Source organism: Arvicanthis niloticus, chromosome 16 (genome assembly GCF_011762505.2).
Source record: "Arvicanthis niloticus isolate mArvNil1 chromosome 16, mArvNil1.pat.X, whole genome shotgun sequence".
NCBI classification, from domain to species: domain Eukaryota; kingdom Metazoa; phylum Chordata; class Mammalia; order Rodentia; family Muridae; genus Arvicanthis; species Arvicanthis niloticus.
In genome coordinates, this window is record NC_047673.1 from 5335001 (window position 1) to 5358024 (window position 23024).

The 23024-nt window shown below is 44.8% G+C and overlaps 1 protein-coding gene across 2 annotated transcripts in view; it reads left to right on the forward strand.

Annotated features, from left to right (window-relative positions):
* The window catches only part of Myo16 (myosin XVI), a 482119-nt gene that overhangs the window by 392745 nt on the left and 66350 nt on the right, over positions 1–23024 (forward strand). For both annotated transcript variants that reach the window (XM_076913797.1, XM_034520363.2), the window contains exons 29-31: positions 9348–9444; positions 15741–15969; positions 17668–17936. In XM_076913797.1, the coding sequence (XP_076769912.1) occupies positions 9348–9444; positions 15741–15969; positions 17668–17936 (595 nt within the window). The remainder of the gene's footprint in view (positions 1–9347; positions 9445–15740; positions 15970–17667; positions 17937–23024) is intronic.

Consider the following 23024-nt stretch of genomic DNA (forward strand, 5'->3'; position numbering starts at 1 on the left):
GTCCTGACTTCCTTTGGTCATGAACAGCAATGTGCAAGTGTGAGCTGAATAAACCCTTTCCTCCCCAACTTGCTTCTTGGTCATGATGTTTTGTGCAGGAATAGAAACCCTGACTAAGACAGGAAGCTAATGATGTGGTCTGACTTATGATTTCAATGTGTTTATGTGACAACAAGAATAGGTCTGAGAGACTAGCAAGCAGACTAATGCTTGTGCCATAGGCCAGTGGAGGAACAGCGGAGGTTGGGAAGAGGTGGCAGGTGAGGGAGTACAGGGAGAAAGAGGCTGCTTTCTACACTTGTAGTGTTCACACTTACAAAGTTACAGGCATACGATGGAGTCCTGAATATCATAATATCAGTGGAATTAAGAAACATGCTTGACTCTTCACAAGTGTAAACATGATTTTAAAAAATTATGAGTGATACCCCAAAACACAGCAAAGACCATGAGTAGAAGATAACTCAAAAAAAAAAAAAAAAAAAAAGTCACAATTATCATGCCACCTGGTATGTCTTGGGGAAATAAGAAAGCAATGTAAGTAGTGTCAGATCTCTAAAATTGTGGTGAAGAATATAAGGTCAGACGCAGGGATGAAGTGCGAAGGACATTTGTATTTTCAGAAGTGAGCCAAGCATCAAAGCACAGCATGGCAGAGCCATAGCAGGTACTAAGAACAGGCTCACATAGGTGCACATACAGCCTAGTGACTGCAGTGGCTTTAGTGGTGTCCCCACTGGGGCACCATATTGGCTTCCTTTGACCATGACTCACACCTCCCTCTAGGGAGGTGACCATTACCCATGCCATTTAGACCTGTGTTTAGAAAGTCAAACGTGCCCCCACCCCAAAAAAAACTAGATCTAGTGCACTGTCCTCTGCTGTTTGGGGTGCATGGTCTTGCCTGGCTCTTGTTGGTCTATGCCTTTGTGAATGGTATATCTTCATGAGCATTCTTGCTATATTGATACGATTTATATAATGAAATAATATATAGGACCACAAGGTGACTAATCCACTAGTGGGCTCAGAACAGTAGTTCAATTCATTACTGCCTGTTCTACAGACTATTCAGTTCTAGGTGAGAGCAACCAATTTGGTTTAACATACAATTACTTGTAATTCAAGCCAAACTATCTTCTTCAGATACCACACTATACAGTACCCTGTCAGATGTGTGTAGTTGTGATTATCTTTTCTATGTTGGAGTGAAACTTTCAAGAGCAGTCTATTTATAACAAAAAGAACTTGCATTTTGTATAAATTTATCCTTGAGCATGTTTCAAAGTACATTCAGACATTCAAAACCAGACTGTACATAAAAACATTTCTGTTTAGTAGGTTGCCAAAGCTACCATGAAAATGTAATATGTTGAGCTTTTCATAGTATAATTAATATATATCCATATGTACAATGAAAATAATGACTTTCCTTCAAAAGAGCTAAGCAAAGCATTAAGGAAAAAAACCATGAGAATTCAGCATGGAGAGAAGAGAGTTGAGAATGGTAGTCACTTGTCTGAGCATCTGGAAATTAAGGACCACATTCTACTTGATGAGTGGTCCCAGAAATGACCATGAGATGGTGGAATTGTATATGCATGCATTGTGTGTATGGCATACAGGTGAGAAATGGTGGAAGACTGTGTAGGACAGACGGAAGGTTTTACAAGCAAAGTACCCTTGTGCTATGAGGAAAAGAAAGCCAGAAAGAACTGAAACCAGAACAGTGGGGTGTTCACAGTATACCTGTGAGTTGTAGGGTTTAGAGAGAGATAGGTACCAGTACATAGTGTGGACTCTTTGTGGCATACAAAAAAAATCTGGGCTTTGGAGAATGCTTCTGATGGGAAGAGTTGCTCTTGTGGGCACAGAAACTGCTTTGCATAGTAAAAATAGAACAGTGTTTTACAGGAGCACAATGACATTCTTAGATCTTCAGGAAAAATAACAAACCCAACTGGAGGGCTCTGCAGACGGAGGGAGATGGAGAAGAGAGAGCCTACTGTTTGCATCAGCACAGAGGAGCAATATGTTTAAGCCAAGATCAAGTTGACATTCATAGGGACTTTCAGAGGATACCAGGACACTTTCTGGAATCTTAACATCTCAGTAAAAGCAGCTGACTACTTTTAATGCAACTGTATTTTTATCATGTCATAAAACATGAAGTAGTCTACTAAAATACTATATTAGTGGATAGTTTTAGATCAAGGAAAATTAGAAATCTTAAAGGTTGAGTAGAATCATCAATAATGAAAATCAAATGATTTGTTTGAAGCAAAGAAACTCATCTTCAATAAGGTATTTCTTGTTAAAATATAATCTATACAAATAGCATGGTCCAATAATTATAGACATAGATATAAAGAGACATTACTGAACACAACACTCACAAGAGCCGTGAATCATTCACTAAGGACTGTGTGTCTAAGCATCCGCCCCTGCTGGTATATAAAGATTCCTCATATCAGATTTCTGCTTCAGGGAGTGAGTAGGAAGCTGAAATGACAGTAAATAGCCTCTCTCACACAGGAGGAAAAGGGGCTCTCTCTTAAAGAGAAATAACCATGCTGCAGAGGGCTCTGAAGGCAAATCCAAGAGTTTGCATGTTTCCTTGCCACCTACCTAGAGCCACTAAAGTTTTCTGAAAGATGAGTAAGTTCCAGGTAGTAGTCAAAACTATTCAAGAGTATTTATAAGGGTAGTATTCAAGTTGACGCCAAGAGCAGGCTGGGAATTGGAACAGTTAGGTGGAGGACTTTGATCGCAGTCATCCCATGCTAGAAAGAATGGCCCTGGGAATGTGAGAGGTGTTGTCTTTGTTGTACTGAACCACATTAGACATGTTTTATAAAATAAAATACACAGTTAAACATATATAAAATAGTTAAGATTTGTTTTAAATGGATTATTTAAGTCACTGAACTTTTCCATTAGCCATTAAACAGGACCTAAAGTAAAGCTGTAAACAAGCTTGGTTACACCTTGTGCTTCAGTCTTCGGAAATAAGTTGTTGATGATGTGTCTGCTAGTCCTCGAAAGAAACAGCCTGTGTGCATGGATGGAAACTGTGTGGGAGAAATGACGTGTGTACATATCTTGGGATGGAGGTTCTTCAGGGACATCCATAACATGGTCCTTTCACTCACTGAGTTGGGGATGTAGGAGATAAACTCAATGCTAAAAAAGGAAAATGTGGGAGACTCCTGTCTAGAAACACGAAATTCACTGTGTACCTTTGGCAACAAGTCCCCTAGGCCTGGACTCAGCCATTCCAACATTCTGTAGAGGTATGAGTCGTCTGTGATGGAAGCTTCGGGGTGACGGATTCATCAGGGAGTATTGACATATGAGGACTGATGTGGAGAACTATGAAGATACAGAATATCAGATGAAGCCCATGGCCAACACTAACATGGAAGTGGCAGACAGAGGATGGGGCCATGGAGCCTGGGGCAGAGGGAAAGCTTCAAGAGTGACCTAGAATCTGACAACAGAGCATATAACATGCAGTCAGCAGACCCACATCACAGCAACCTCCAGCTGATAGAGACATGAAGTCACAGGCCCCATCCCAATCTGTAGAGCCAGACCCACCTTTCAAGATGCTCAAAGGATGAATAAGCAGACTGAAACTTTGGACCTCAGTTTAGTGGTTTACTCTGGATCCCAGAAAGCCCAGACTAATCACCTCTCTGTCACCAGCTCTGTCTGTCATCCATCTCTTCCTCTCCTAGATCATGTGAAATACAGAGGTTCAGCGAGGCATGGTCTACAGGCTGAACCCGCATGACTTCTGGAGAGTCTTTCTAGTGATCCGTATATAGTGGCTCCTGTTAATCCTCTCTGGGGACACATTTTCCCTCATAGTGTCACTTCAAAACAACTTTTTCATATCACCTGTATGTAGCCAGAACCCTTCCTGCATCTTCTAACTGACACACCCTTTCTCTTGGTTAAGCAGAGACACGGGAACCTACCATTCTTCTTTAACTTACCCAAAGGAGAAGCAGCTATTCTCTGTGTTGTTGAGTGCAGGAAGTGAGTGAGTTAAATTAGTTCACACTGGGGATTCAGACAGTGGATTTGTCTTCTTCAAGTTCACAGGAATTCACGGACATTCACAGGGCAATACTGCTTTGTGAGTAAGATTGGCTCCATGCTCAGTTTTCTTCATTTCATCAAGGCACAGAAAAGTGTGACTCACATGAATTGTCCCAGTTATATATTTTACATATTTTTCTAGCTATATATTTTCCTTCATAAGATCTATTACAAAGTACTGCCAGAAACACACAGTGCTCCTAAAATTGCCCTTAAGAAACAAGGAGGGTTTCACAGGATCCCTCGTTACCTCCATTCTAACACAGCCCCCATCCCACCCACACTGCTGGCCCTGTGTTTGTCTGCCTCCACAGCCCACATTTCTGAATAAGTTCCCGAGAACTGGGACAATAATTGGAGCTTTGGGAGTCATCAACGACAATCTTGTTTACTCCTCTAAAATCTGTCACTTCAAAGCAAAAATATCCTAATGTCTTCCTGAGGAGCATCCTGACGGTGTGATTCACAGATGTCTTGCTCAGACATCAGCGGTCAAAGTGACATGTGCATTTTTGTCTCAGATAAGAACACTGTGACTCCAATCCCTCTTTGTGTCTAGATAGTGAGAAATAGTCGTGCAGAGGAGGTGGGAGCAGACCACGCGCAGTGGAGAGCTTAGTCTTTGGACTGAAATCTGTTGAGTCTTGACGCGATATTCAATACAGCACACCACAGTAGCCATTTAGAGAGAACAAATGGCAGTCTGGGCCAGGAGTGTTTACCCAGTTAGAGGCTAAACTGGTGCTGGCCATACAGAGACCTGGCTCTCTGGATTCCTGCTGGGGGTCCTTAAGCTTCTGTCCTTTCTAATCCTGGGCATCATGGAAAGCAAGAGACTATAAATCTACACAGTGTCTCGGGAAGAACTCCAAAATACCAACAACCTTCTGAGTTGAGTAAATACCTTTAACTCTTTTGGTAAAGAAGAATTGCTGGGTGCAAATGCAGCGTCTTTTGAAGACAGAACAAATAAGCAGGAGAGACAAGAGTTGGCTTCTCTTAGACAGTGACTGCGCAGAGGAAAGGGTTTGGAGTACTCACTACAAAGAAGTGATCAATGTTTGGGAAAATGAGCATTTGTCATCCGATTGTGGAAATGAACACTGGCATCAGTTATGAAGTGACCTAATGTTGACCAGCAGACAAGCAGCAGATGCAGGATCTTTCCAAACCCAAATGGTGCATGGCTCCGTGTGCTTGCTCACCCATTACATACTCTAAAAACTCCTCAGAACAGCCTACTGTCCAGACTCTTTAAAAATTAACTTCATAAAATCCAATCCAAAATTCCAAAATTATTTCACAAATTTAGACTTGAGTTTCTAATCTTCCAGCATAGCCAAGTTGCACGCGTATGTGCACATGCACACACTTGTCCAGGGTTTTCCTAATATGCCATTCATGGTGTATTAACCTGCAGGAAGTTACCTTCCCCCCTCTCTGCCACACAGATATATCTCCAAGGACCTTTCATGTCATCTTTTACCCTTCAGGATGCCCTTGGGAAAGAAGGTGGGAATCCTACCTGAACATATCTTGGTCACACCTCTAGGTCTCTGTGCTTCTTGTGTGCAATGCAGTCGTCAGACAGAACATGTGTTACCAGAGTTTTCTCAATGCCAACATCCCTTCGTAAGCCATCAGCTCCCCGAGGACAAGGATCACCTACTTTGTTTCCCTAAAGCCCAGCATAATGTCCCAGATAAACCTACTCTTATGTTTAATTGGCTCTAGGAAATGTCACTCTTCGTTACCAACTGCCTTCCGCACAAGACCCTGTGAAGGCAAGGCTGAGGGCTAGAGTTCTGTCCTGCTCTGTCTTTCCCTGGTCTTTTCCAAGTGTTCTGCTCCCATGTACCAGGTCTCTCTGCGATTTCAAGCTCTATCTCATCATGTACTGTTTGGAAGATCCCTGTCCAAACTTGGGTCTGAACTGTTCAATTTTCCACCATGAATTGAGTCCCTCAGACTGTGATGCAGCGAGCAGTAGCTTCTGCCTTCCCTATGGCCGCCTCACAGGGTTATTCTTCAGAGCTCAGAGCCTGGACCAAGTGTTCTTCTTGCCCACAACCAAAGTCAGCCCACAGTTAAAGAATAAAAAGACCCTGAGGTATGGAACATGGAAAGGACAACTGACCCCTCATTAGCCTGACACACAGATGCATCATTAGTAAGTCACAGCCAAGATATCACATTAAAAATATAAATGACTTCTAAAATAAAAATGACTGTCCCTCAGCCTTTACAGATTCAAACACACTAAAATTCCAGTCTTTTTAAAATATCCAGTTTCCTAAAATCCAAAGTCTTTTAAAATTCAAAGTTTCTTAACTATGGTCTCCAGTAAAATTCTTTATTACTCGAATATGAGGGAAAAATCAGGGCATGGAAACAGTCAAAATCAAAGCAAAATTAAATCCCAGTTGTCCAATGTCTGGCATCCAGTTAAGATTTCCTGGGCTCCTCCAAAGGGCTGGGATCACTTCTCTGGCTCTGCCCTCTATAGCACACATAGCTTGTCTTCTAGGCTCCAGCTGGCTCCACTCCACTGCTGCTCCTGTTCTTAGTGGTCATTCCAGAATACTGACGTCTTCAAAAATACTGGGTCTTCTGTTGCAACTAGCCTTCACCAACAGAACTTCGCTGCATGACCCTTTCAGTCTTGGACCACTGACTGCTATTAAGTCTGCACATTTACCAGAGGCCTCTCCTGGCCTCTTACAGTGCCAAGCCTCAGCTGCTCTCCATGACCCCTTTATGTCTTCAGAAACAGTACCACCTGGGTGACTCTTACACATTACCAAGTACAGCTGCTGCAGGAGGTACAATCTTGCCTGGCTCTGGAACACAGCTTCTCTGTGCTCTCAGGAAACACTTCCCATAAAATTTCACCTCAGTGATGCTGGTCTCTTCTTAATCACTGATAATTTTTTTTTTAGCTCTAGTTAACCAGCATCAATTGATGTCAGTAACATAAAGGTTTCACTTCAGTGATTCTGGTATTTTGTTAATCACAGCTGATTCTTCTGCCCCAGTTAACCAGAACCACAGAATCTTAAATCAAAACAGTCCTGTTAGAGATTTTAAACTTCCCACTGAAGCTTCACAAGCCAGGGCTCCACCCTCTGCACTGATCTCAGGAGTCTTCTGTTCCAGCCTCCCGGAGAACACTCAATGGTTCCTCTAGACCAAAGTTTCAAAGTTCTTCCACAATCCTCCTCCAAACAGGGTCAGGTCTGTCACAGCAATGCCCTCACTATGCTGGTACCAATTTATCTTAGGTAGGGTTCCTATTGCTTCAACAAAACATCGTGACCAAAAAAGCAAGCTGGGGAGGAAAGGATTTATTCAGCTTACACTTCCAGATCATAGCCCATCATTGGAGAAAGTCAGGACAGGAACTCAAGCAGGGATAGAAACTGGAGGCAGGAGCTGATGCAGAGGCCATGGAGGCGTGCTGCTTACTGGCTTGCTTCACACATGGCTTGCTCAGCCTGCATTCTTATAGAACTCAGAACTACCAGACCAGGGATGACACCACCTGCTGTAGACTAGGCCTTCCCCCATTTATCGTTAATTGAGAAAATGCCTTACAGCTGGATCTCATGGAGGCATTTCCTCAACTAATACTCTTCTCTCTCTGATGACCCTAGATTCTGTCAGGCTGACACACAAAACCAGTCAGTACAATGAGGGAAAGAGAATTGCAATGAAACAAGGGGAAACATGGATGCTGTTGCTCAGAAGCAGCCTTCCCATTGTGACTGCCTCAGATTCCAAAGGACTGACAGAAAACTAAATGAGGTCCGTGGCTGCTCAACCCAGGAGCCATTAGGAAGGGAGCAGAGAGCTCTCTCCGCTGACCTGTCTGGTCATCCCATCTGTCAGGATGCAAGCTCAGGGTCACACTAAAACAGTTGTTCAGTCAGACAATGGGCCACAGTTAGGAAAGACCTCACTGGGAAGCTGACATGTACCAGATGTGTTCAGAGGTGCTGGGGAGGGGCACACATAGACTCCTCTGGCCAAGCATTCTGAAGGCAAGCGTGACCAGTAAACCTGTCCAATACCTAATGTTGTGGGCACACGTGCCAGCCTCTAATGTCACTGATGTGTGGTGGAGACTGAGTGCTGTTGTCACTTTTATGTCCCCCACTCATGCTTGGGAACACACAGGTTAATCTTCTTAGGCTAGTGATAGTTGTCTCAAGTGCCAAGCTCATGATTATGATAGTTACAGGGACAGTATTTGGTCTTCACATAACAGGACACCTCTACACTTCCTGCTAGGACACAGCGGGATCTTCCACAGTTATCCCTACCTGCTTCCCCAGATGTCTTGGAACACTTGCTTTGTGAGGGACCATCCTCACACAATCCTCTGCTATGTCACTCCTCAGACAAGAAGTGCAACACACAGTTAAAATCATTTTTTTTTTAATCGCATGGCTGTAGCTTGCCATTCTGGCTTTAAGATGCTTTCTGGAGCAGCAGTTTTTACCAAAGGTACCACATGCACCCTTCTTTGCCACTGGTATAGTAGGATGAGCTCAGATAGATGCCTGTAGTGCTTTCAATAGAAGCCGATTTAATGTCTTGCTGGAATTCCTTTATAAAACAAAATGGTGGAGACTCGTATCCATGGCACAGTCTTCGTGGAAACATCTGTAAAACTGGTACTCAGAAGTGTTTTTCCAGAGTTTCTCTATTATGCTGAAGTCCACTAACCACAGAAATATAAATACTTGGTGCATAATAATACACCGTGCCATGGGGGAAGAATTGAGACGGCAGTTGGCACCATGTTTGTTTGGTCTTGTCTTGTTTGTGGAATTGTTTTCTTTTGTGCTGCACCAGGTTCTTCTTCTGCTGTGTGTGGGAAGAACAAGAGATGAAAGTCATCCCCAAAGAGAAGGGAGGCCTTCATATGGGAGGGTTCAATGGGACACTGCTATCTTTACACAGTCACAGAGAACTCCACGGGGCAACCACTGTATTAGCAGTGCATAGGTATTTCCTCACACTGGTGATGACGCACGTGCTGCCAGTTAACACTCTATAACACATTGCTTTGAATTTTGATGAAATAAAATGTGCTATGAAAGAAGAAATAAATACCTTGGTGAATTTTGTTACTTGTAGTTTCCAATTCTCCGCTCTAAGAATCTCCTGCCCAACCACTTTCCTACCATCCCTCTGATGTCGTGTTGCTGACAAACATGACCTTGCTGTTCTTGTAGATGGGAGTCCACAAAGTGTTCCTGAAGTACTGGCATGTGGACCAGCTCAGTGACCTGTGGCTCCAGCTGCAAAGGAAGATTGTAACTTGCCAGAAAGGTAAGCAGCACACGCGGGCACTCGGACCTTTTCAGTGTGAATTTCCAAGCCACTCAGTGCACCTCTGAGTTCAACTGTCAACAGGGTTAGCATCACAGTGCATTTCCCACCCTGCTCAATGACACGCTATCAAAGCAAGTGCCTCATGAGGTCTGGGGAAGCTGTGCTGTTTAGTTTATCCTGTACTAGTTCCTGCACTGGTGTTTACAGGTCTTGCATGTCACATTGGTTATATTATTCTATATGAAATTATGTAAGTTCTCACCTCGGTCATAACTTGGAGGAGGAAATAAACACGTCTTGACAGTTCTGCATAGCACGGTAGGCCCTGCATAGTAGATGGGTCTGCATAGTATCTCACTGCTTGCCAGCAGCAGTGTTCTCTTTAGGAAGCACAGGACATGAGATTGTGCCTGGAAATGCGCAGTGGGAAAACCCACCTGGCCCCTGGCTGTAGCTACAATGCAGGTCCCTGTGGAACCCAGTGCAGATCTCAGCCGTGCTGGGTTCCAAGAGCTGGAACCAGCCAATTGCCCAAACAGCATTTCTGTAACTCTCCTTAAGCCTTGAACAACCCTTGACTCTGTTTTCCTTTAGGCAGTGATGATAATATTTGCTGTGACTTCTTTTATGGCTGTTGGCATCCATCCTATTATAATGTCGGGAGAAATTTAACTTTTAGTATGTTTCCTATGCAAATCCAAATGACTGCTAAAAACATGCATTGTTACAAAGCAGCTGTTCCTCACATGAAATTAATGTAATCAGTACATGAGAAAATAGGATGTGTGTGTGTGTGTTCCTGTGTTCATATCTGTGTACATACATCTGTGTCCATGCACATGCATGTGTGTGTGCACATGCCTGCATGCCTGTGAGTGCATACTTGTGTGTATGTGCATCTGTGTGAGTATGCATATGTGTGTGCAGGTGTACATCTGTGTGTGTGCCTGTGCATGTATATGTGTGTGTGCGTCTGTGTGTGAATACAAGACTGTGTATGTGTGCACAAGCTTTTGTGCATGTTTGTGTGAGTACATAGCTGCATGTGCACGTGTGCATGTTCATGTGTGTGTGTGTGTGAGAGAGAGAGAGAGAGAGAGAGAGAGAGAGAGAGAGAGCATGGGCACACACAGCATCTCTTTCGTGTCAGCCAGAAGAACAGAGGTAAATACAATATTGCTTTCGTCCTCACTTTGTGAGACAGGGCCTCTCACCAAACCTAGAACTCACCAGCTGGCTAAAATGACTGAACAGCAACTCCTCAGGGTCCCCGAGTCTATGTTTCTGGCCCCCAGCCCTCTATCCTCCCAGTGTTCCTAAACCCAGCTTTTTCACATGAGTCCCCATGTTCAACTCAGGTCCCCATGCTTTTCTAGTGACCATGTCACCCAAAGAGCCCTACCTTCCACGAAGCCACCTCCTCAGCCCTCTGGAAACAGGCTTTTATGTGTTCTGTAGTTTAATTCATTGTAGAAAAGTACAGGAAAGAGAAGCTAGGTTATGCCAAATTTTATAATGAGCACATGTCTGAAATGTATTTGAAATTTTTTAAAACCAGGAAACCTGCTAGAAGCTATATGAGCCCCTCCACTCTGCCATCCTTCCTGTGTGGATCCTGTTAGGCTGAAGCCTTGGGAAAAATCTCTGGTGGGGCCCTTCAGTTTCTGGTGAAAAACAAACAAACAAACAAAAACAAAAAAAAAAAAAAAAAAAAAAACAGTCCTGTCAGATACAGAATTTAACATGTACAATTTAAATCTTGACCAAAGTTCAGAACCTTGTTCCAAGTCAGCATTCGTCTTGTCTACTTCAGGCCTACCCCTTACAGAACCATGAGAGACAAAATATGGTCCTGGTCTCTGCCTCTCAGATGCCTCCTACTTGTGCAGGGCCAAGAGGAGAGAGAGGAGGGAGAGGGAAGGAGGAGAAAAAGAAAGAAAGAAAGAAAGAAAGAAAGAAAGAAAGAAAGAAAGAAAGAAAGAAAGAAAGAAAGAAAAGAAGAGGGACAGGAAGAATCAAGAGGAGGAAGCCATGGGGAGAAGGGGAGGAGGAGGAAGAGGAGGAAGAACAGAAGGGAGAGGAGGAAGAAGAGAGGGAAGAAGAGGAGGAAGAGAAGGAAGAAGTGGAGGTAGGAGAGGAGAAGGGGGAGTGCAGCAAGAACTATAGCAGGCATATTGTGGACCAGCACTTTTCCTGGCTGGGACAGATTCAAAGTATTCTTTACACATTCTTGATGTGTTTATAAAAAGATAAAGAGTGAGGGGATATTTTGGTGGAGGTGTAGTGAGGTGTGGGGAAGGGGGTGCCTTGGGGGGCCCATGCTGAGGCATCTCTTCCCCCGGAGGGAGCAGCCACACAGCATTATAGTAGAGAATAAAGTATGTTCAGGGCATAAGGAGGGGAGTTAAGAGGTAGTAGAGGCAGAGAAAGATAGACAGACAGACAGACAGGGAGGGAGAGAGAGAGAGAGAGAGAGAGAGAGAGAGAGAGAGGCCAGCCATGAGCACACGTGGAGAGAGGGGGGAAGGGAGTGGGGAGAGGGGGGGAAGGGGCAAGGGGACAGAGCAAGAGCGAGGAGGGGGCAAGCAACCCCTTTTATAATGCGTCAGGCACACCTGTCTGTTGCCAGGTAACTGTGGAGCAGAACTTAGACAAAATGCAAACAATCCGGATGCATTTCTCTAATCTCATGCACTCACAGCAGTTCTATGGCCAGCATCTTGTCAGTGATTCACAGACGCTGGTCACCCTCAGCCTTCTCCCAGCAGACATCTCTTCCTTGAAAACCACTGTGCCCTGGAGAAAGACTGACAGGCATCTCTATAAGTACTGCATGCCCTGCTGGTCACAGCTATGGCCTCGGAGCCCTCCAGACTGCTGTGCCCACTCAATTTCAGCAGACTCGAGGCAAGCTCTCGGACTAACCTCTAACATCACTCTCTCCAGCCTGGAGAGCTGCCTGGAGCCTTGGCTGAGGATGCAGTTACCCAGCTCATGGTTCTGAGTCCCCCTCTCTCTGACATATGACAAATGGTCCCCTGTGACTTCACTCAGCATCGATGCCCGGAATGTTGGCTGGGACTACTTGGAATCTCACCCTGACCCACTCCAGGTGGCACCTGCACCCCTGCCTCACCTGAAGGCTGGTTGGAAATGCAGTCTCAGCAACAGCCCGCACTGACTGAATCCAAACTTGGCTCGCAGCCACAGCTGAATCTGGGTCAGGAAGAGCCCATTTAACACCATGTTATGTGTGAACAGAGCAGGCACCCCAGTGTTCCTGAGAAATGTCCTTAAATATAATTAGAGGAACCTGGGACCCTCTTCGATATGACACCCACTTGGAATTTTTTTTTCTAGTTAGCCTCAGAGACTGAGTGGCTCCCGTAACCAACCTGGAGCAGGGATGAGCTGAACTCTGCCCCCTCACCTTTCTGAAGATGAGAATGAGGAGCAGCCTTGAAAACGGCATTAAGATAAAATCCATAGTTTCATTTGAATAAATGAAATAATGGACACACACACACAAAAAAAACCACTTTAGAAACCACAGGCCTTTGAATGTGAACATTGCTTACTGGTTTTTATTTTCTCATCTCTCAGAATTTAATAATTCACTCAAAATTTATGTAGTCTAGATGAATTTCCACCTTTTAATCTCATTTTTGGTTGTTGTTAGTAAATATCTGGAGAAGAGAGAATTTTAAATTTAAAGAAAAGTGAAATTTAAACTCAAACTGTAAATGAAGCAGCCGTGGCCCCGTGGCAGAGGCAGGCTTCAAACTGTGGACGAAGAAATGTGTGGTCCATTTCTAGCAGGCTTAACTTTTTTCTTTTTCTCTTTCTTTTTCTTTTTCCTTTTTGTGAATTTTTGTTGAGAACGATAGTTTTCAGCAACCCATGTGACTTAGTTCTAGAAGGCAGCCAATTGAAAAGGGTGGGAAGATAGTGTCATCTGCCTATGGGGCAGCAGGCTTCATGGGTGAGCAAGATGGCATCCTGGGAAACCTGGCATCTGCTCTCAGTGTTAGTCTTCCTGCATTTCAAGAGCTTAACCCTTTGACTGTGTTCCCACCGTTGCCTTCTCAAGGCCAATAACTGCTTTTGTCCAATGCAAGAAGAACAGAAAGCACAGAAAGTCCAAAGCACAGACAAGGTCTCCATCCCCCTTGGGCTTAAACATCGCATGCCTGGAGCTTCATCTTATTCTACACTTTATGCTCCCAGAAGTCTGACCTAGCTTTTACAGTTATATTTTTGTTGTTTATAGACTAATTCAGCACAGCTGTCTTGTAGGGATGTTGATACAGTTGTATTTCAGAGTAACTTTCCAGTTAGCATCTTCATCTGGGTTTAAAGGGTGAATTAAAGCCCTAAATGGAGAAAATTGTGTCTAACTTTATAGCACCTCCTAGACGGCCCACATATGTGTTTCCTTCAGGCCTGGGGGAGTGTCACACAGTGATTTCCTTCTGACATTGCCTGTCTTTTTACTCTTCAGTTTCCTCTAATCTGAGGTATTTGAAGCCTGAAGGGGTGGTATCTCCTCGGAGGCTGAAAGGCCAGTGTCAGATGTCAGCAGTCTGTGCCTGACCCCAGCATCTGCAGGGATGAGCCCTTATACCTGCCTTGCCCACATCAATGATGAAGGCCAGTTCCCTTTCTCAGAAGGGAGCCTGCTCCATTTCCACCCCACGATAATTGTTAGCAAGTCCTTTCATCTATTGATTGCAATATCCTTCCATGTGACTTCCCCTATTGCTGATCTGTCTCCCTCTAGAGGGCCACAAATCACAGCTAGAGGATCACAGGCTTGAGGGATGGAGCTGCCTCCCAGGGACAGAGAGATGGGAGCCCACGCTCTGCCATTCCTTGCTTGTCTTTACTGGAAACGGAAAAGAACCCATTAGCATTGAGACCAACGCACAGAGATCTTTATTTGTTACGTTGTTTCCACAGTAAATGGCATAACTGAGTGTCTGAGATGGCAGAGTGCCTTTAGATCCTGCCTTCTCGATTTTCTCTCTTCAAAAAAAAAAAAAATCCCTACTGATCAATTATTGGTTTCACTGCATTTTCAGTTAATTTCTCCCCAGATTTTATGCATTTTTCTAAACCAGCAATCCTGAGAAATAGGAAGTGTACATTTCCTATTTCTGTAAAACCTCTGTAGCTCTCAAAGTAGTGTCAACCTCTAAAAATTATATAGAAACCCTAGGAATATTATGAGCAAGTATTTAAGAAGCTAGTTCAGGGAGCCTTGAGTGTTTTTGAAATGACCAGGACTCGTGAAAGGCTATTAGTGTACCCCAAAAAGGTTCTGGGGAAGCCATACCCAAGGTCTTTCTCATTCATTTGATCCAGGCTATCCTTGTCAGCTTGTGTTACAAAAAGACAACAAAAGAATTTTGTATAAGAAACCTCTTTCAGGGACAGGGCTTTCCATCTTGCTGTCTTAGTGATATCCTCTTTGCTGTGATAAAATAACCCCACCCAGAATAACTTATGGGTTTGTTTGGGCTCACGGTTCCTTGGGGATCTAGTCTATCTTAGTGGAGAGCATGAGGTGGAGAGTGAACAGGAAGCAGGGATGGCCTCTGAAGTCTCAATGCACAATCACAGTGGTTCACTGCCTTCAGCCATATTTTGCCTCCTAAAGGTTCCTCACCCTTTCAAATGGAACCTCCAGCTGGAGACCAAGTATCCAAGCATCGGAGACAGTGTGGGACACTTCACATTGAAAGAGAGATTGGAATGTGCTAGCAAATTCTTATTCTGGGTTGAATGTGTTAATTCTTGGTTGCAGTGCTTGTGTATTCGTGTGTGTGTGTGTGTGTGAATGTCTGTGAATGTCTGTGTCTGTATGTCTGTGTATGTGTGTGTCTGTGTCTATATGTCTTTGTATGTATTTGGTGTGTATGTCTGTGTATATATCTGTGTGTATGTGTGTATCTGTTTCTGTGTATCTGTGTCTGTATCTCTGTGTCTGTCTCTGTGCGTGTATGTCTGTGTCTGTATTTGTGTGTGTGTCTGTGTCTCTATAATGTCACTTTGTGTGTGTCTGTTTCTATCTGTGTGTGTGTGTCTGTGTCTGTGTGTGTATGTCTGTGTCTATCTGTGTGTATGTTTGTCTGTATGTCTGTCTGTACCTCTGTGTCTGTGTGTGTCCATGTTTGTATGTCTGTGTCTGTATCTCTGTGTGTGTGTCTGTGTATCTGTGTCTGTATGTCTGTGTGTCAGGGTTTCTCCCTTTAGATCTGCCCACTGACCTAGGGCTGTGTTCTTTTATGAAGTTATAAGAGGGTTTCTGGCACGCCAGCACTTACTTCAGAGAATGAGCATCAAGCAGCAAGAGGTTACATCCATCAAGAGCTTCTTACAGAGTACAGAGGACATGGCACTGAAGACCTATGATGCCCTGGTCATTCAGAACGCTTCTGACATTGCCCGGGAACACGATAGGCTCCGGAAGGAGGTCCATGCTGCCTACCACAGGAACAGACAAGAGGAAGGAAGCAAGAGGTAAGATCCAGCTACAACATTAATTATTTTCAAGATGGGTCCTGGGAGTCAGGGGCTTCTGATAGCCCTTAACACAAAGCACAATTGAACCAAGAATGGCTGGGGAACAGGCCTGCGTGATGTGTTAGTCCAGATACTCCAGTAATCTCAGAGTTGCTTTTTCCTGGGAGGTCCCTTCATGATAAACAATCTCTACATGTAAGTTTAGTCATACAAAAAGAACATTGTTTCACTAGCCTTGTTGATCTCACTTAAGCATCACACAAAGCTCTGAGCTAGCAAAATCAGCTAGCAAGGCGGTTAACATGCTCGTGCAGGTGCAAGACATATAAGGCTGGCTAATAGAATTTTCTGGAAACCTGTCCAAATAATTCAGACAGCACTTTGAAAACATAGAAGTGGTGAATAAACCAGAACCCCTGTGTGTGAGGCCCACACTCAGGGAGGACAGAACCAGGTTCCTTGCACAGGACTTCATGACTGTCAATTTTGGCTAAAGACCTCAGGAATCTCCTGTTTCTCTCTGAAAATGACTCTCCCTTGCCATCACTGCCTGTGTGGAATGGTTTTGTTGCTGTTGTTAAAGTGGATATGGTTGTGTGTCTTTGCTAATTAGCTTCCAATATCTTAGTGATTAAATACTGGAAAGACATTCTTTTGTACAGAAAACTGTAATTAAACATTACAGAGGAGACAAATCACTCACTGAGAGGTCTAGCTCGCCTCCTCCTCGGTGACTTCATTTTCTACATGGGCAGCCAGCTCCCATGCTGCTGGTTTCCAGCCCTGTTGATGCTCTGACACACACAGATATAATTATGAAGCAGATGAGAAGAAACCCTTGGTGAAGGGAACTCACCAGTGTCTCACTCGATTACCCCCACACGTGAAGGCAGAAAGAAAAAAAAATGTGAAAGCAAGATAACTACTCATTCTCAGTTGCTTCCCAAATCACATTTATCATTTTCCCTACTGGAACCAAACAGCCATTCCAATTCTTCCATTTGATTATGTACTTTATTTGCCTGATATAAAATTAAGTGAAGAAATGTTTGCCTGCTATTTGTTGATACCAGCAGTTTGCTCTGCACCAGGCAACTGTGCAGAGTCAGAGGAAGAACCATAATTCCATATATAATTAGTAATTGCTGGTGAGATTAGATGGAGAGAGAGAGAGAGAGAGAGAGAGAGAGAGAGAGAGAGAGAGAGAGAGAATGCCAAACTCTGAATTTCCCTTGTGGAGCATGTCGTCTTCCTGACAAGGGACTGGGTGATGAGCTCTGCACACTGGCTGCAACACTAACTCTCTATTAAGTTGGGTTTCCCAGAAATTATCATTCAGATTGAAATTCTGCCTTTTTCATTTGCTTAAGAATCAGACTGTGAAAAATCCATTCTGGGGATGGCTGATGGGAAGCGTGAAGCCCTTTAAGTAGCTGGAGCATTGCTGGGGGAATCCTGAAAGGAACCATGATAGACATCCCAGTGCTCCAGCAGGGGCCAGGCAGGCCTGGGCAGCAATCCCTGGGTGAGCAAGTTGCTAAGAACCAAACGCAGATTTCCCAGCAAGGCCAGCTAGAAAGAAGGCTTCTTGCCAAGGAATTCTTTGTGTCAGGGGAAAGGGCTCATCACTGTCACCCGAATGACACACCTGGGACTCTGTGCTCTGTGGCTGTTTGTGTTTTGTTTTTCCTCAAGAGCCGAAGACCAAGGAGGATGCCGGCACGTCCACTCCAACTCCGTGCCGGTGCCCATGGCAGTGGACAGCCTGGCCCAGGCTCTCGCCGGACCTTCCACCCGGTCCCCGTCACTGCACTCTGTGTTCAGCATGGATGACAGCACTGGCCTCCCATCACCGCGGAAACAACCTCCACCCAAGCCAAAGAGGGACCCTAACACCAGGCTGAGTGCCTCCTATGAAGCTGTGAGCGCCTGCCTGTCAGCTGCCAAGGATGCAGCCAGTGAAGGTTAGCCAATGGAGGGTGGGAGGCGGGACTAGTGAATGCTGTTCTCACTGCTCATGTGCTGGGCTCCGGTCGGGGAGTACCCTTGGCACCATTGTGGCCCTAATATACTTTTTAATAGAAATAAATCCAATTGTTGGCTTGTCGGCAGCTTTTTAATCATTAAATATAAATAATATTCAAATCCTTAAGCCTCTTAGGGGAAAGCTACTTATGGGTCAGTTCCTTCACTCTGGGTCCCACCTCTGCGTTGAATGAACAGCCTCAACGCTAAGGCAGTTCTAGAAGTCGGTTGCTACTCCATATAGATATTCACTAATTAAATAAAAATGTAAAAATATTCACCAGGCTTTCTCAATCGTGACCTAATTAAAATTTATGCCCACTTTTTTTGTTTTGTTTTTGTTTTAACATAGCTAGTGAAATGACAGATGCTGAGGAACATGGCCATAAAATTCAGTTTGTGTAACTTTCAGACTAGACAGCAAAGGGCTCTGCTCTGAGAGGTCAAGAAACAGTATGCAGAAAGGGGAAATAGCAACTACTCTCCATCCACTCGCAAAACTCCATGTACTGTGAGCGCTCACCGATGGCTCGCTACAACTGGAAAAAGAAAGCAAGTTCTTCTGAACAGGACATTCCCAAATGGGTTACAGATAAGATTCATGGATGGGTCACTCAGTGTGTGGTGACCACCATGTACCTAAGTGCATGTGTCCTTCATGGGAATGCAGAGACCCTACTCATGGGGAAGGGCAGGTCAGAAACAAGTCAACATGTGATGATTTTAACCTCAGACCATTGCTCTGGAAAGAGAGTTGGTGGCAGTCACTTTGTAAATGCAAGAAAATTCTATCAAAGGGCTGAGTAGATCTCACTGGAGCATAGATAGTGTCTGATGGTGTGACATGGAGCTGAGTCATCTCAGTGGTTAAGTGATTCAATGAAACAGAAATATAGCAAAACAACAATCTCAATTCAAAGAAAGATCCAGGATTCTAACCCCTGACAGGCACCTAAAGCAGTGGCAGCCTGCCCTTTCTGAATAGAGGAAGAGTGTATGGATGGGAAGGATCAGAGAGGAGGTATGGGAGAGCAACTGGGAGGAGAGGAGGAAGGGGAGATTTAGGTTGGATAAAAAAACTAAATAATAATTAATAATAATAATATAGAATGTAATGATGCTGAGAGAGCGAAAGAAACCAAGAGAGGGCTGGAGAGATGTCTGACAGTTAAGAGCACTGGCTGTTCTCCCGAGGGTCCAGATTTGGTTCCCAGCATGCACATTGTTATCCACAATCATCTGTAACTCCATCCAGTTCCAGGAGATCTGATATCCTCTGACCTGTGGGCACCAGACATGCATGTGGCATGCCTACATACATGCAGGCAAACACTCATACATATAAATAAAAATTAATCTTTTAATTTTTTTTTTAGAAAGAATAAGAGGGCTGGAGAGATGGCTCAGTGGTTAAGACTGCTCTTCCAGAGGTCCTGAGTTCAATTCCCAGCAACCACATGGTGGCTCACAACCATCTGTAATGGAATCCAATTCCTCCTTCTGGTGCATCTGAAGACAGTGACAGTATACTCAAATACATAAAATGAATACATCTTTTAAAAAAAGAAAGAATAAGAAAAATTTTTACAGAAATTTTGGCTCAAAATTAAGTCCACTGTTTTAATGCACCAGTTGTATTTCCAAAACTTTTAGGAGGTGATGTGGGAGTTGCTCATGTGTCCTCATGCATGCTCAGGGTTAAGGGTCTGGTGTGAGATGCAAGAGGCCTGCTCAGAGGAGAGCACTGGAGGCCAGAGGGCCATGTCGAGGGTCTGCAGCCAATGTCCCCGGATGCAGTGACTTAGAACACAGCCTGGCAGGAAGTTGGCTTGCTCTTCCAGTGGGCCTGTGAGAATCAGCTTCCAGTCATCACAACACCTGAGATGGGGGAGAGGGGTCTGAGTGGTGGCACGAGGGGTGGCACAGCGAGTTGCCAATGCCACCGCTGGAGGGTCTGGGCTCCAGATCTGAAAGGGGCTCTCAGAGGGTGAAGGGAATAAGAAGAGAAGATGTTTATTAAACAATGTGTGTGATGAAACAACATCTAACACTCTGAGGGGAGTGGGATGGGGCGGTGATGCCTGAACACTCAAAGGAGGCCAAAATCCCCAAATATAACTGAGACTGGACACCACAGTGTGGGCACAGTCAAGCCCCGTTTTTGTTTGCACCTGGCAGGCTCTGTCAACTCCCTGCGCAGGCCCCAATCCAAGGTCCACAAGTTCATGAGTATACTTGTGACACTGTTCTAGCCCCAAGGGACCAGAAGTCACAGAAATATGAAGAAAAGGAAAATAGTGAAAAATTATGAATGCAGAATGGGTCCATGCCCTGTGTTGGAGACAAAGACAAACAAACTATAACAAGAACACAAGAGGCACTGGGCCTAAGCAGACCCACACAGGGGAGAATTAGAAACCAGAGCTCCTAAACCTGTCCTCACGGTCTCTGGTCTTCCTCTTACTGTCTTTAAATTCTTGCATGGACCATGTCTTATTTGGGGGGATTAATAGGACCAGGTTGTGCTGATATGGATGACACCTTAGATGCCACTAATGTATCTAAACACAGAACCCCAGAGGGAAGTATCTCGTGTTTGGAGACGTGTCTCTCCTCCCAGAGCGTAGGACATGTTGACTGTGACTTCAGGATGGCTCAGGTGGGAGTAGAGTCTCCGAGCCTCTGAGACTGGAAATGCAACCTGGGTTCCTCTGAGTCCCGTTAGACACCCAAACTTGCCCCAGTGTTCCACCCTGTGACCAGGATTGTTCTGGGCCTTCGTTTCGTTGGCAATGTTGAGTACTTGTGACTATTTTATGCGTAAACTCAGAAACTAAAAAAAGGAAAACCCTTGAAATAAGTAAATTTTAATTGTCCCTACATCTGTACTTGCAAATAAGCTGATCAAACGCAACATACCCGGAAATAGCCACAAGACCAAATTAGGCTCCAGTGCTCTAACTATGGCTTCCCTAATTTTAGCTTATGAAGAGTACATTCCTAGTCCTGGCCCACAGAGACTCCAAATTAATATTCAGAGGGCTCAGCAGGAAGCTGTGCTCCCTGCAGAACTGCTGCCTTACTCTAGGCAAGGCACCTGCTGAAGCTCCACCCGCTGGAGCACCAGCCATACTCTGAGGAACACTGTCTAGTTCCCATGACTGTCTTCCATGGTAGTTGAAAGGGGGAGGGATGCTTACTGACATAAGGGGCCTTATTCTCAGTATTTACCATCCTAACAACACCCTGTGGCAAATCATCATGGCCCTGTTCAGATGGGGAAACTGAGTCAGGAAGCAGTGCATGTGACTTGCCCTTGTCATTCATACACCCAGCTTTACCCCAGCCAGGAAGACTCCAAAACCCAGTGTCTTGGCTGCCCCATCTAATAAGCTCCTCATCACTGAATACAAAAGACTTCGCTTCTGAAGCAAGCCTGGAGGGGAGCTACATTCATTTTCTAGTGTTGCTTAGCAACCCACCCAAACAGTATTTAAATAAGATGATGGCTGTTGCTCTGTCTCTCAGGCTCTGGGTCTCAGGAGATGTGGATTGTCTGGTAGCTCCCACTCAAGGTCCCAGATGATCAGCTACAATGGTCTAGAATTGGGTCACCAGGTCTGGTCCCTTAGTCATGTGATGCCTCGACATCCAAGGGTTTCTGTATGTCTAGCTGGCCTCTGCTTTTGCTTTGATGGCCTGGAGACTTCTAGGGTTAATGCAGAAAGACCCTGCTCCAAAGCACTCACCATAGGAGAGGATGGGCAGATGGATAAGAACCACCTTTTATGTGCCACCCCCAGGAGGCAGGAAGAATTGCTTCTGCCTCACCTATCCGCCAGCATCCTGTCCAGGTTTGGGAAAGGAGACGAACTTTCAATTGCTTGATAAGGATGAAAATAAATCTGTGGCAAATGTTTTGGAAAATCCAATAGGCTTCATTTCACTCTGAAATAAGCAATTCATTCTCTACTCATAGAGTCACCTAGGTGACAGTAGGGTCACCTCCCGAGGCTGCCAAAGCCTCCTTCCTGCACCCTCCAATCCTTGAGATTAGGGCTGAAGTTTCTTAAACAGTGAGAGTTCCTGACTCCTTCAAGGCTATGGTTTTCTCCTTGTGTTCACTTGGGTAAGGTTCATTAGACTTGTGATATAAAATGACAGTCCACATCTGCTAGACAGACGTGCTCCTGCCTGAAAGGGGACATGAGGTGACACTCAGGGTCTGTACATGGCATTTACAACAACAGTTGGCTAGTGTTGTAAGGACCTCTATGGGAATGGAGTCCCACCCCTGACCATCATCATCCTCAGCTCTGAGGTTGATGCTCTGGGGTCTTGGGTGCTCCCTGTGAACTACAAGTCTTCATCTTGACAGTGATGTAATCTTAGGGCTGGTGTTCTCTCAGCCTGTTCCCTGCACATGAAATTCGAGGGGCCAGAGTCTCTTCTTCAGGCATGGCTGCTGCCATTTTTCAGGGCACATGGACAAAGTCCCTTTAGAAGTTGTGTGAGCAGCTTGTGAATCAATTCCTAACACATCTCATTAGTCAGCAATCATATCCACAATTCTCCTGCGTTGGGAGAATTCACTTCTGAGTGAATTTTTCACTGTCTGAGGCAACACTTAGGCCTGTAGCCTTGTTTCTTTAGAGCTTCTTTGGAGAGATCAATGAGGAACATGACAGGTCTCTCTGAAGTCTTAATGGAGGGTGTCATTGGTGAGTGCTGGGCTCCAACTTCAGAGCATGTGTCATGGAGCTCCAGGTCCTTTCTCCATGTCAGAGCATACCAAGAAGCACCAGTGGGTTCGTAGATCAATAAAGCCCTGCTCCTTTATGGTAATCAGTTCCTTGTCCCATCTCCTCATTGTCACATCGGAAGGACTCTAGAAGCAGCTGTGTCCCCCTGCCATAACAAAGCCTAAGGCAGGCACCTAGATATTTTACCCTTGCCCTCTGATTACAGCCTGAAGCCCCGCTCAGCTCTGTATGGCTTCCTCTAGCTTCTACCCCGTATCTGCCCTG